We start from the raw sequence: 13,423 nt of genomic DNA, 5'->3' as shown, positions 1-13,423 counted from the left end.
CGAAAATTGAAACATCCAGAAATAAGATTGACCTGTAAATATAGAATGTATACAATGTACATATATCCCCACTTGTTGCAAAGGGCAAAAAAAAACCAATTACAAAGTGCTTTTTTTTTCAAATTTTGCCAAATTTCATCTGATTAGCATTAGGATAATGTATTCATATTTCAGTCCATACCACGGTATGGATGAAACATATTGTTTTTCTATTTCATGTTTTGTGGACTTTCATGTGCCTGGTTAAGTGTGACTTGTAGGCAGTTGGGATATACTAGTAACCCAATTATCAAGTGCATTTTTTTTCTTCAAATTTTGCCAAATTTCATCTGATTAGCATTAGGATAATATATTCATATTTCACTCCATACCATGGTATGGATGAAACATATTGTTTTTCTATTTCATGTTTTGTGGACTTTCATGTGCCTGGTTAAGTGTGACTTGTAGGCAGTTCTATAGTCACAATTCTCACACGAAAATGGTGAGTTTCCAACTGGATCTTCTGTACTGCAGCATAGTTGCAGTGTTCACATTTATACGGCCTGTTACCCGTGTGAGTGTTCATATGTCTCTCCAGATGAGACTTAAAGATGGCGGCAAAACTGCACAACTTACACTTGTAGGCTTGCTAAATTTCATCCGATTAGTGTTAGGATAATATTTCACTCCATACCATGGTATAGATGAAATATATTGTTTTTCTTTTTCATGTTTTGTGGACTTTCATGTGCCTGGTTAAGTGTGACTTGTAGGCAGTTCTATAGTCACAATTCTCGCACGAAAATGGTTTCAGCCCTGAGTGTTGGTTCATGTGAGTTTCCAACTGGATCTTCTGTACCGCAGCATACTTGCAGTGTTCACATTTATACGGCCTGTTACCCGTGTGAGTGTTCATGTGTCTCTCCAGATGAGACTTAAAAACTGCGGCAAAACTGCACAACTCACACTTGTAGGGTTTATCCCCTGTGTGCGTTTTCATGTGCGCAACCAGATTAGACTTGATAGCAGTCCTATACCCACACTCCCCACATACAAGCGGCTTGTACGTCACTTTGTGACTGATCATGTGTACATCTAGATGGCTTTTTTGGCTCCCTCTGTAGCTGCATAGCTCACACTTGTACGGTTTCTTACCCAAGTGGCTCCTCATGTGTGTTGTAAGCCTGGATTTCAAAGCTGCTTTGTAAGGGCACTTGTCACATGTGAATGGTTTCTCACCAGTGTGTTCTTTCATGTGCAACTTGAGTTGGGTCTTGTTAACAGTTGAGTAGCTGCACTGATAGCACCTGTACGGTTTTTCGCCGCTGTGACCTTTCACGTGTTTCACAACCGTGGACCGACTCCCCGTACGAAAGCCGCACTCGCCGCACACGTAAGGCTTGTCTCCCGTGTGTGCCGCCAGGTGGCTTACTAAGTGGGATTTTTGTGTAGCAGCGTAGTCGCATCGCGCACACTTGTAAGGCCTTTTCTTGGTGTGTACCGACATGTGCCTGGTTAGGTTGCTTTTCCAAGCGGTGGAATAGTTACACTGATCACATTTGAAGGGCAACCGTTCGGAACTCTTTGCCATTTCTGCTCCTACTGCAAATTGTTGCCCTCGTGTAGTGGTGTGAATGTGGGTTGTGTGTCGATTGACTGAATGAAAAATAAATAAACATAAAAAAGTAAGCCTGATTCAACAAATTAACTTTGCTTTCAACTTAGCAAGTCAAACATAAAAAATAAAACATAAAAATAAAATAAAACATAAACATAAACATAAAAACATAACAAATCATATTGATAAACAAGGACAAAAGTAAGTGGCACTACACTCAAGTAATCAAACTTGTTTGCATAGTTGTATACATACATGTATCAGTAATCAAATATGCATATGAGTAACTAAACCCAATTGATGTTTTTGTTTGGGGTCTTCCCCAGGCCCAGGGCTCATTGAAAAGCGCCCTACGGGCGATATGTATAAAACAAACAAACAAAATAGGCATTATTGTTACCAAGTCATCTGAGTATGGAGGTAGAAAAAAGAGATGATCTGAGTATGGAAGGTGCTAGAGTGTGCCCTGCGAGATATGGCCGAGTGTGCCCACAGGGAAACGAACTTGGAAGATTCGAGGACGAATCTCAGACAAGAGAGGGAGTAGTGTAACAGCGAGTATGTAGGCGTCACTAACTACCCGCACAATGGATCCTGGATCTGTTGGCTGAATGGGTTCGCTGGTTGTGAGCTGACACGCCGCGCGGGCGGCGCGGGTTCGATCCCCGCCAGTCAGAGTCAACCTTCGAGTTACTCTTTTCTCTTGTGTCAGAGTCAACTTTTGAATTACTCTTTTCTCTTGTGTTACAATATGTTAATTGTTATACATAAAGTCTCAGTGTAAGGTTTAGCCGCGGCGACTGTTGCAGGGCTTCTCTTGCTTGCAGTCTTTTACGCGACTGTTGTTAGGGCTACTGTAAAAGACTGCAAGCAAGAGAAGCCCTGCAACAGTCGCCGCGGCTATGTAAGGTTTAGAATTAGCACAGTTAGCTTTCACAAACTGTACTCTAAACCTTATGTGGCTTATTGTCATCTTTAAATCTAAAAGTAGCATATCAAACTAAGTAGCATCATGAATAACACACAAAGCATCATACCTTCACATTTAACCATTACAAACATTAACAAGGTTTCCTTACATACAAAAATAATGTGCCCCCCTCCCACCTTTATGAACATAAGAAAGCTATAAAATGCTTCTAACCTTACATGGCAATTGAACTATTGGCGCTGCCAAATATTACATATTTCTAATAAACCATGAACCTTCATGAGTTCTTACCTTGTTCTATGGGTATAAAGGAAAGAATACGAGGCCAAAATATAAACAAAGTAAAATACGTGGACAAAGAGAAAATACGTATATGGCGGTGGTGGATGACCCCTGACCTTGTAAAAGGTCATAGTTCAAACTATTCAAACCTGATGGTCCAGCTGAGTGTGACTGTGTATCGAAGATTATCCGTATGTGAAAGAATATTAAGTATTGCTGTGCAAAAACTGTGGAAGACGAAATATGTTGTTTTTCTACGGAGCGGATTTCTGGGTAAAGCCGTGTAAATGCATCCCAGATGTTTTAGAGACCGGTTGCGCAAGGCGTAGCCTGATTGGTCAAGACAATTACTCTCCAAGCAGAGGTTTCGGTTTTGGGGGGTATTTTTAGTGTGTTTTTAGGCTTTTTTATTGGGGGTTCTCTTTTGCACTGAATTTTTTTCCACCAAACCCAACATTACATTTCATGGAGTACCCGGTTGCACCATTCCTAAGTACTATTCGCCCATGATCTCTCATGTTTGGCGTTCAAAATGAGTTTTTTTTTTTCAGGATTGAAACAGGAAACACAACAATTCAGACATATATAACAGTTATAGTATTATAACTACAATGTTCGCCACATTGATTTGACTAGACCAAGGACATTATTGACTAAATGTGGCATTTACATTAGATATGCACAAAACTAGTCCAACTTGTTTGTTTTACAGTGAAGATAATTAGACCAAACTCCTAGATAATTTGCCAATCAATCAAACCTTTTTGGTTTGGTTTATTCAGATCTCCATTATACAAACACTAATCTTCCTTGAGTGCACTAAAATAATACAAAATATAACAACGGAATGTACTAAAATCATTCAATACAATAGAATAAACAGAACACTAACATAAACTGAACACAAAAGGCATAGTAAGAATCAAAATACAAATTAAAAGTGGGCACAAACATCTTTTATTAGATATGAAGAAGAAAATAAAGATAGAATTGCCCTGTTAATGAAAGAAAAACAGTTGTAAGAAACAGGAGGAGCCGATGGGTCTAGACCTTTTAGCGGAGAGGTTAGAGTGTCTGACTGGGGCCCGGGAGGTTGTGGGTTTGAACCCCGGCCCGGGACCAGTGGGGTTTTTACTGTCTCCTCCTGTTTCTTACACAGTTCCACGTCTACAAAGCATCCATAGATCGGACCCGAACCACCCCTGCTGTAGGGAAAAGATGGTTCATCCTGCTATTATCTCATAATTGACCGCGTGACAATGGCTTTTCCGATGCAAATGCAAACCCTACATTTACATTTGTAGCCAATTGTGGCGTCCGGTGAATCGGCGGTAGGAGTCAGACTAATCACTGGCTAGCTTGCATGACGAACACAGCAACGTTTTTGCGCAGTCTGCTTCTCTTCTTCATTCTGACCAGGTAAGCTAACTATTAATTACTGTCCCTAAGTATGAGGTATCATAGTAACAAGTTATCTGTAGTGTAGGTACGTAGGTACGGTTCTTACCCGGTACAGCTTCAACACTGACGCCAGACTGTTTTCATTTACAACATACAAGAACAAAGAAACCGATTTAACCAAGACTAAACCAAGGAGGTTTTGAAACCTTCTCGATCAAAGTGATATGTTTTTTTTATTAAAGTAACACTCTTCCTACCAAATGTTAACCATTTTTTTTTACCAAACCAAGACCAAACCACCTCGGAGTGGACTTTGGGTAATCTCCAAGCAGATTCGGGGGGGGGGGCATGGGGACTTTATGTTTGCCGCCTGTATCCATATAGGCCGCCTGTATATATCCAACGTTCGCAAGGGGCGATCTGAAACAATTGCCCTTTATTATAACTCTGGGACATGTCATTGGCCCCTTCCATTCTAGCAAGGATACATAGTATAAACGATAAAGACACTGAAATTGCAGCTATTAGCGTCCATGGTGCCTGTTCAGTATCCCTATTCACGATTCAAATACATGTAATTCGCCAAAATTCTTTCTTTCACGTCTTTGTCAGTAGTAACATCTTTTTTTACATTTCTCAAAGTTGCTCGGCCATGATTAATTGCGGAGAGGATGTAGAACTCGGGAGCTATAATAGGTTTGGTAACCAGGCTACACATTCATACCTCTGGAAGACACAACTGCGTGTCTAAACGTGTTTCACACTGAAATGTGGGGATTTAACCATAGTGATAAGTGCCAGCTGTCTCTGGTACAATGGTTTGCTTTGACATTTGATGTTTTTGAAAAAGCGTTATAATAGCCAGTGTCCTCACTATGAGACCGAAAGAAACAGATCATTTCAGACAGTTACAACAATCTCTCAATCATTTCGTCCTTTAGAAGATCACCAAAAGACTACCTTTCTACTAAGATCACAAAACCCACTAATTATGCAGAATGTGGGACTATTCATTATCCACTGCCTTCAAAGAAGAAGTCGAACCCCACAATAGCTAGCGTAGTAGTAGAAGTAGAAGTTTTTCCAGACAGATTGTTACCTGTCTCCTGTTACTGTATTGCAACGAGTATCATACTTGATTGTACAAGCAATTAGCCTTCGGGCATGATTTTGCAAATAAAGCTTACTATATGTATAATAGGCGAACCTTTTCCGCTCGTCCCATCATCAGATTATCTGGTATCTGTTCCTATTATCTAGGTAGACAATACCATGTAGATGTAATAAGCAGACTTACCTATAATTTGAACTTTTGAAAATCTCTCTTTTGTGAAGTATTGAGTCCTGTGTACGTGTCACAGATAGAGGTGACAACACCGGTATAGGGACCAAAATAAGGGAAGCAACTACTGTAATTCCTGATTTTTTACGCGGTATTTTTACGGTCGCGGTTTTCGCGGTTCTGTAATACGTTATAAAGATTTTTAATCTTTGAGAAGCGGCTTTAATTTGGCGCTTGCGAAAAAATGCGTAAGTTTTCAGAAGGGGTCTGTCGTTCTGACCACTTTGGGCGATCTGAAATCACTTGAGTGACCTGACGGCCAGGGAAAAAAACCTAAAACCGTTTATACTATCCGTATCTGTATCGGTATAGCCGCTATAACCGCCCTTCGGCGTAACACAGCTTCAGCTTCACAGGCACGCGGCGCGGCGGCAGCTAGCTATATCACACCGAACGGCTTGTTACACTCAATCTTTGCACATTTGATTGCAGGAGTTGTTTAAAGTTTTCTAGTCATGATGCCCCAACTGTGCTTGGTGGCAACGAGTTCCAGTCTACGATAGCTAAGTTATACTCAATACTTTACGTTAAGTTTTAGTTAAGTTATACTCAATATGTTGTAACTTAACTTTGCAAAAAGCTAACGTTCATAACTGGTAATCTCCAAGCAGATTCGGTAGGGCAGGAGTCGCCTGTGTATCCATTTACCGCCTGTTTCCAACGTTCGCTTGGAGATCACATAACTGGTGAAGGGACCTGCTGTTTAATTCCCCTTCCGACAGTCAAAATGGCGGCTGTGAAGTTTGAGAAACGTTTCCTGCTCCTGGCCATCTCTGTTCTGGAGATGTTGCTGTTTTCTGGTATCATCTATGGATGGACGTCGCTTGTGTACATCCTTAAACAGGAGGGGTACTTCAGCGACCTCTGTGTCACCACACCAGCAAACAACACGGAGCAAAGTACACAGGTAAGGAAACCGATAAACAAGGCGATAATCTTCGTCAATTTACAATCACGTACAGAGGCCCAACAATTTGGAACAACCTAAGTAGAACTTTACAAATCAGTCCCTCCGTCACCATTTTCAAAAATCATACTAAAGTAACTTTCATAAATAACCCCACACATTCTTAATTTTTGTTTATGTTTCCTTGCTTACTACTTTTCATTACTATTTTTCATTATTGTAGATAGTATTGTATCGTATTGTATTTTATTGTTTTGTTTCATTTACCCGTTACCTAGTAAGTTATTTCTTATTTATCCGATTTATTTGAATTGTTAATTACGTTATGAAGGGAGGCCTCCTCATAAGCATTTTATGCTTCCGGCCTCCCTGCACTGTTACATTTCATTTATATTTTTTTGTATCTGTATTGTTACATTTTGTTTTAAAGTGCGAATAAAAACTGAACTGAACTAAACTGAAGGCTACAACCGCTAACAGAACTATCTCTTATCATCAAACACTTACCGACAAAAGCACACAAATGACACCAATTACTAAGGCCATGTTGATTTGATTATATTGGTGACATTCGCGCGCGCATGAATTTCCGGCCGTTTCAAAAAAAAATTCAACCATACTGTAAATCGTACAAAAAAAAAGTTGCAAAATGAGCAAATGTATACCGCAAGTTTTAAAAAAAAGAATATTGGAAAACGATACCAATGTCGTAGAATGCCAAAATATAACGAAAATCAAACTCAAAATCAAACAAAATCAGACGAAAATGTATTGGAAGAGTAGATTATAACCCGAACTCTTTGGATTTAAGATCAGCTGCCATGTTTCGTCAAACAACTTTACCCAGGATGCATCGTGTCACCGGTACCCAGAATGCCTTGCACAGGATGAGACTCTGACGCAAGTGTTCGCCATTTCCGTTGTCGCCAGTCAAGTTGCCTCGTTGTTCGCAGGGATAGCTCTCGACTACTTCGGCCTTCGTTTCACTAGGACGTGCTTTAGGTATGTCAAGTCTAGATCTTTGTACAATGTTGGACTCAATTCCAACACAACGAGAACAGAGAGATCAAAATTTCAACAACCACTGTCGCCTTCATCAGGATAATTAATGACCAATCACGAACGTAAACTCGCGAGAGTTACGGTTATGGACACGTGACCTTATTCACACGAGACTTTACGGATACGTGACGTCAGCAATTGATCAAACGTTGTGTTGGAATAAAGTTCAACTATTAAAAGTTGTACTATGATTACTAACAACTCGGATGAACTTTCATGATAAGTGTAGATCTTTGTTTATCCATTTTTTTGCTTGCTTAAGGCTTACTTGATGATTGAACTTTGTCTCTGACCAGCCGTTATCTGTCTAACATTTCCAGTTCATTAATGGCCACAGCCGCATTGTTCCTTGGATTCTCATCAAAAGGTACGCACTTTCATTTCAATATTTCATTTCATTTATTGGTGATGCCACAATGCATTACAAGTGGGAGCCAGGCAGCCTAAAGGCTGGTGGCGGCTGCCACTGGTACATACAACACAACACAACACAACACAGGACAAGTCAATACAATATACAGGACCTAACAACAAGTTACGAATATCCAAATAGCAAAACAAAACAGTGCATTATACAATATCGAGGACACATCATCATCAAATTAATATAGTAATCATAAAAATATCTATCGTTGCAATATCAGAGATTTCAGCATTTACCAAGCACTTATCATTTGTAACTAACAACAAACAAATGTAACATAATGCAACATATAAAAACAAAATTTCCTGACTTTTTAACAAACTAGTATCTTAAATCTATTTTGTTGACAATTTTAGAAGACTAAATTTAGCACGTATATATAAGTCCGCATATTTCTGTACGCCCTAAACAAGGGATAACAATGTTGCTAGATATTCTTTGTTTCTTATTTCTCAAAGAAGCAAATACATAGAGCGATGCATAAACCAGAAACGATCGTCAAATACAATAATGGTAAGAGGAATAGCATTATAAAAAAATTATATTTAATAGATAAATACTTGTTTACAATTTTGTTATTTGTTTGTCTTGACTAGAGTACCCGTATGTCTACCTCCTGTACCCCGGTATGATCCTTGTCGGCATGTGCGCTAACATCACTCTTCTCGCAAATATAACGGTAAGTTGCAGTTTCTATATTTTTTAAGATAAAACATTTTTAAAACACAATACATGGTGACGCCTTAAGTTTTTTTTTCAACTTACTTTTAATGCCACCACCAACATAGAGGGCAATACAGTACTCATTTTCATTTGAGTGAAGTGAGGAAAGTCGTGTAAAGTGCCTTTCCCAAGGGGAAGGCCGATGGCACGGCAGGGTTCGAACCCGGGACCTCTTGGTTCTGAGACGAGCACACTGCTGCCACGCCACACGACCTATAAGCTTTTGTAACCACGGATTGGCAGGATTTAGGAAGGTCCAAAAAACAGGTACTGCAACTGAATTTGGGGACCGATTTAGGGATACTCACCACAATACAAGACAATCCTTTCCGTAACAAGACAATTGTATGTTGCACAAATAGTTCGTGATGGTGTGATGATCTGTGACTGGCCGCCCTTAGACACCTGAACGACATATTACACACCTGTCCTCTCTTAGGTTGGAAACTTATTTGGATCCCGGAGGTCAACAGTCATCACTGTCATATCTGGTGCCTTTGGTTCTGCTCCTATCACCTTCCTTGTGCAAAAGGTAAGTCCACTGCCGGGTAAGGAAGTATTGTTTTGGGTGGTTACGTTGTGGCTTTTTTTCTGCTGTCTGTTCTAATTGCTTTTTGGTTGCATGGTCAGTGGAGGGTGATTTTGACAAATGGGTGATAGGACGGTCTAGCCTCAAGGTGACACAGTACGAGTAACTGGGTCGAGGCATTAAGACAGTGGTGTGATAAAGGATTAATGCCCCGCCCCGAGGTGTATATGGTGAGATAACTTCCAAATAAACCACCGAGTGAGTGTAGCGAACAAGGTGGTTTATGAGGTGGTTTATGAGGCTACGCTCACTCTGTGGTTATCGCACCTTACCAGGGATTATCCCACCATATACCCCTTGGAGCGGGGCATTAACCCTTAATCAAATTGCATCGTATCATCCCTCTACTGTTCCGATATATTTACGGTGAGCTGTGAAGTTATGGTTGAAGGTCATGAAAGATCACTTGCACCCAGAGAAATCATAAAGTAATCTTTAAATTCCCTTCCTCTTCTTCAGTTGCTGTACGCTCACTTAGGTGTGCCCTTTCAACACATGTGTGTCGCCCTAGCCTGTCTGTGTGTCCCGTCACTGTTGGCCACCTTTACTCTCTTCCCGAAGTACAAGTTCCTTCCGAACTCACAACGGGAGGACAGGAACGACTCTCAGGAAACAGAGAAGCTGCAAAAAGGTATGATAACATTGGTGTCATTCTTAGAACCCAGTTTTTTTTCAGGAGTGGCCAAATATTGGACATAGAAAAACACAGCACATTTTGGAATATTACAACAAATCTTACTTTTTTTGTTCAAAGTATTGTTTTGAGTTGCTGAGCTGTGTGTTTGTGTGTCTGTTTGTCCAAACAGAGTAAGTTGAGAGCACGTGGGTGGGGCGAATTGACAGGTATATGATGCAGGAAGTCAAATGTTTCTGACTGAAAGCTAGCAGAGGTTCACATTCAGGATGCCAAACTTTACCTACTCCCAGGAAGTCTGAAACCTTTTGTTTATTGTTTTTATATAATAATCACGATCCCATTTCATATGTTTTAATCCCATCAACACCGCGACCTCCGGTGACCCCAAATGGAACACGCTTTCAGTTCAAATGACCGCCGGTGACCCCAAATCGAACATGCTTTCCGTTCAAATGACCGCCGGTGATATACCTCTATTATCAGGCTATTATAATTATGGCATTGACTATTATTATTCACCTATTATTATTCACGTTGCAATGCTTCTTTAGTTCAAAACCTATTTGTTTCAAACCTTTTTACTAGAAAACAGTAGTGAAGAGGAGAGTGAATCTGAAACACGGACGAAAGAGACATTCATGCAGGTTGTGACGTCACGACTGTATCTCCTCCACCTTGTGTACATCAGCATCATGAACTTGAACGTCATCATCCTGGTCGGCACCGCTAACATCTGGTTCAACCTGGTGACAGGAAATAACAACGCACAGGGTGGGTAACATGCAAAATAAACAAGACTGGCAATGAAAACATACATTGCCATGGCGACGGTGGTTGCTGATAGGGTTATTGTTTGCATGGCACTGCCATCATTTCATGATTTTGAGGAAGACTTGGTACCTGTTAAGCCTAGACAGATACAGTGCTTCTCCCCTGAGTGTATAGTGAACGAGCCCCGGGGTCACAGAAAGTAGGACATCCGGTGCAGACAGGTCTTCAGGGTTCCAGGAATGTGGGCATAGATATGGGTCAGAGAAATGCCTGTGGACATTCCATTCCTGTGGACAAAATTCCTGTACCATTCCTAGAATTCTTGCAAACTGCGCACAATACTGTACCATTAGGCTCCTCCCCGAGACATCGCCAAAAATCATGTTAAATGTATGTCTATGTTTAATCTGTCTGTTTTCCTTCCAGTGAGCTTCTGGACAGACGTGTTTGGGGTATTCCAGGTGTTGAATGTGTTGATGTCTCCACTCTGTGGGTTCGTCTATGACCTGGGACTTAGAGGACATAAGTCTGAAGGTACGTATACCTCTTGTATACTGTCTTACCCTACAGCTGAATATAATTAAAAGATATCATCAATAATATTCCAGTCAACATTTCTGTGAAATTTCAAGGATAGGGCGCGTGTTGAACTATGTACTACACCAAAGAATCCTCGCACAGAGCAACACTGCATCGCGATGTTAGCCATAGTACAATCCTGGTTTATAGCTAGTTTAATACCTCCGGTTCACCCACCAACTGTCGGAGCAGACAAAAACTAACCAGGATATGGTACCCAAACTAACAGGATGGAAAGGATACTCAGATGCACTCACCGATGGGACGTTACTAACCAATGGGGTGATCAATGAGGAAATAGGTGCAAAATCAAAGGGTTTCCAACCTGGACCTGTCAATTGTAGATCAACAACCCGAACCACAAGACGACATTATTGCCTTTACTACTATGAGTTGTGGCTCTTGGTTTGACAAGTTTGTTTTATTACCACCTTACTGAGTTGCGGCATTATATAGTACATGTACTTTTACTTTTATTTGTACTAAGTTGACTTTAATTTGTACTTATAAGTTGACTTATCATTTTGTTATATCTGTTATTTTCTTGTATATTTTATTTATGTATGCCTGCAGGGCACATTGAAAAACGCCTTAGTGGCGATGTGTACACCCTGGGTAAACAAATAAAAACAAACAAACAAACATTGCCACCTTGTCATAAACATACTGGTCTTGATGACCGTCCCATGTGTTTATTGTGTTCTTGACCAGCTGCAGGTTCTACTGTAACCTCCAGGCGCCGTGCAGCTGTCCCTGTGTTCGTCATCACCAGTCTGACCAGCTCGCTGGTGTTCCTCTTCGCCACGCTGTCCGTGTGGGACACGGCGTCTGTGGAGTCCAGTACGGGCCTGCTCATGACCTCAGCTCCGGACATGTTTCTGACATTCGTTCTGCATATCGTCAGCAGAGCCTTTATCTACGGTGGAAACACCGCCTTCATTGCTAACTCGTGAGTATGGCACAGAGATGCAAAACAAGAATTCGAAGATCTCATACCTCCATGAAATATATGAGTTTTTCTAAATGTTTTTACACAGTACACTACAGTACAGAACGAAATAACACAGGTTTTTGGTTTCAAACACACAGTAGCATCTTTAGCCTGGATAGGGTCATGTAGGCTTTTCCCGAGGGAGAACCTCATTAATCAAAACCGGGCAGGCGCTGCCTCCACCCCGCACATATGTTTTCCCTGCCACCCCGCACATCTGTTTTCCCAGAAGTTCTCCTGCAGTACCAAGGTCAGCCACCAGGAGGCCCATATTTGACCTTGACCTTTGGCTTCCTAAGACCTACCAGCATACCAAATATCATCACAATCCATAAAGGCGTTCTGAAGTTATGCTGACTACAAATGTGCGGAAACACGCACACACACACACACACAGACGCGCCAAAACAATACCTCCATTTTTCATGGAGCTTTGAAGCGTAAGGACAAAGCGTTCGCCTCGGAACCAAGAGGTTCCGAGTTCGAATCCCGCCATGCCACCGATCTTGTACCCTTGCAAAAGGCGCTTTACACGAATTTCCTCACCTTACTCAGGTGAAAATGTGTATGTCTGTTGTCTGCGTTTGTGGCGTCATAAAAATAACTTTAAAAAAAACTTTGAGTGTGCCGTCACCATATCTTGTGATAAATGTTGAAATAGAAAAAAAATCTTGGTACTCATAACTAATGCAGGTATTCATATTATAACTCCAGATTTCCCGCGGAGCACCTTGGCCGGTTGATCGGCCTGTCGTACCTGGTAGCCGGGCTGGTCGGACTGCTGCAGTACCCGCTCATAGGCTGGATCAAGACTGCTGGCAGCCCGTTCTATGTAAGTACCTTTACCTTTATACCTAGTCCCATCCTCATGTCTGAGGGTCGGGGACTATGGTGGCATCCAGTATCAGCCTCCTCCACTCTCTCCTGTCCCTGGACCTGTGAGAATACTCTGCCAGTGACATGCCCGTAGCCAGGATTTTGAATGGGGGGTTCTTCCCACTGCTTGAGGGGACCTCGAGCGCTGTAGGCGCGAGGTTCCTAGGGGGTGGGGGGGTCATGCTCCCCCGGAAAATTTTGTTTGAAAAATGAACCTTCTAAAATGGCATTTCGTGCATTTTTGAGAGGATTTCTAAGAAAAAATCAGAGATAAATTTCTATTCAATGACAAAGGGAGCAGTTTTTCT

General features: G+C 41.3%; 4 protein-coding genes across 4 annotated transcripts in view; 3 read left to right on the top strand and 1 right to left on the bottom strand.

Annotated features, from left to right (window-relative positions):
* Positions 1 to 634: 634 nt before the first annotated feature.
* LOC109479518 (zinc finger protein 569-like) lies at positions 635 to 2,893 on the bottom strand. The gene is made up of 2 exons (XM_019781497.1): positions 2,823 to 2,893; positions 635 to 1,638 (listed from the first exon to the last, which is right to left on the bottom strand). Exon 2 carries the CDS (start codon positions 1,571 to 1,573, stop codon positions 710 to 712), a length of 864 nt encoding a protein of 287 aa, XP_019637056.1. The 5' UTR covers positions 1,574 to 1,638; positions 2,823 to 2,893; the 3' UTR covers positions 635 to 709.
* Positions 2,894 to 4,115: 1,222 nt separating this feature from the next.
* The window catches only part of LOC109479488 (laccase-1-like), a 20,671-nt gene continuing 11,363 nt past the window's right edge, over positions 4,116 to 13,423 (top strand). The window contains exon 1 of the mRNA XM_019781453.1: positions 4,116 to 4,232. The gene's annotated coding sequence lies outside the window, so the exon portion shown is untranslated. The remainder of the gene's footprint in view (positions 4,233 to 13,423) is intronic.
* LOC109479523 (solute carrier family 43 member 3-like) lies at positions 7,849 to 11,638 on the top strand. Its single transcript, XM_019781503.1, has 6 exons — positions 7,849 to 7,892; positions 8,546 to 8,628; positions 9,112 to 9,204; positions 9,721 to 9,892; positions 10,484 to 10,669; positions 11,096 to 11,638. The coding sequence occupies exons 1-6, from the start codon at positions 7,853 to 7,855 to the stop codon at positions 11,251 to 11,253; spliced, it is 732 nt and encodes a 243-aa protein (XP_019637062.1). The 5' UTR covers positions 7,849 to 7,852; the 3' UTR covers positions 11,254 to 11,638.
* LOC109479535 (solute carrier family 43 member 3-like) overlaps positions 11,890 to 13,423 on the top strand; it is a 2,620-nt gene continuing 1,086 nt past the window's right edge. Inside the window, exons 1-2 of the mRNA XM_019781517.1 lie at positions 11,890 to 12,197; positions 12,954 to 13,071. Coding sequence (XP_019637076.1) covers positions 12,103 to 12,197; positions 12,954 to 13,071 — 213 coding nt within the window. The 5' untranslated portion in view covers positions 11,890 to 12,102. The remainder of the gene's footprint in view (positions 12,198 to 12,953; positions 13,072 to 13,423) is intronic.

This window comes from Branchiostoma belcheri, unplaced genomic scaffold (genome assembly GCF_001625305.1).
Source record: "Branchiostoma belcheri isolate BF01 breed outbred unplaced genomic scaffold, Haploidv18h27 scaffold49, whole genome shotgun sequence".
Lineage (NCBI taxonomy): Eukaryota > Metazoa > Chordata > Leptocardii > Amphioxiformes > Branchiostomatidae > Branchiostoma > Branchiostoma belcheri.
Note: the sequence above shows the minus strand (reverse complement) of the source record. Positions and strands in the feature narration are given on the sequence as shown.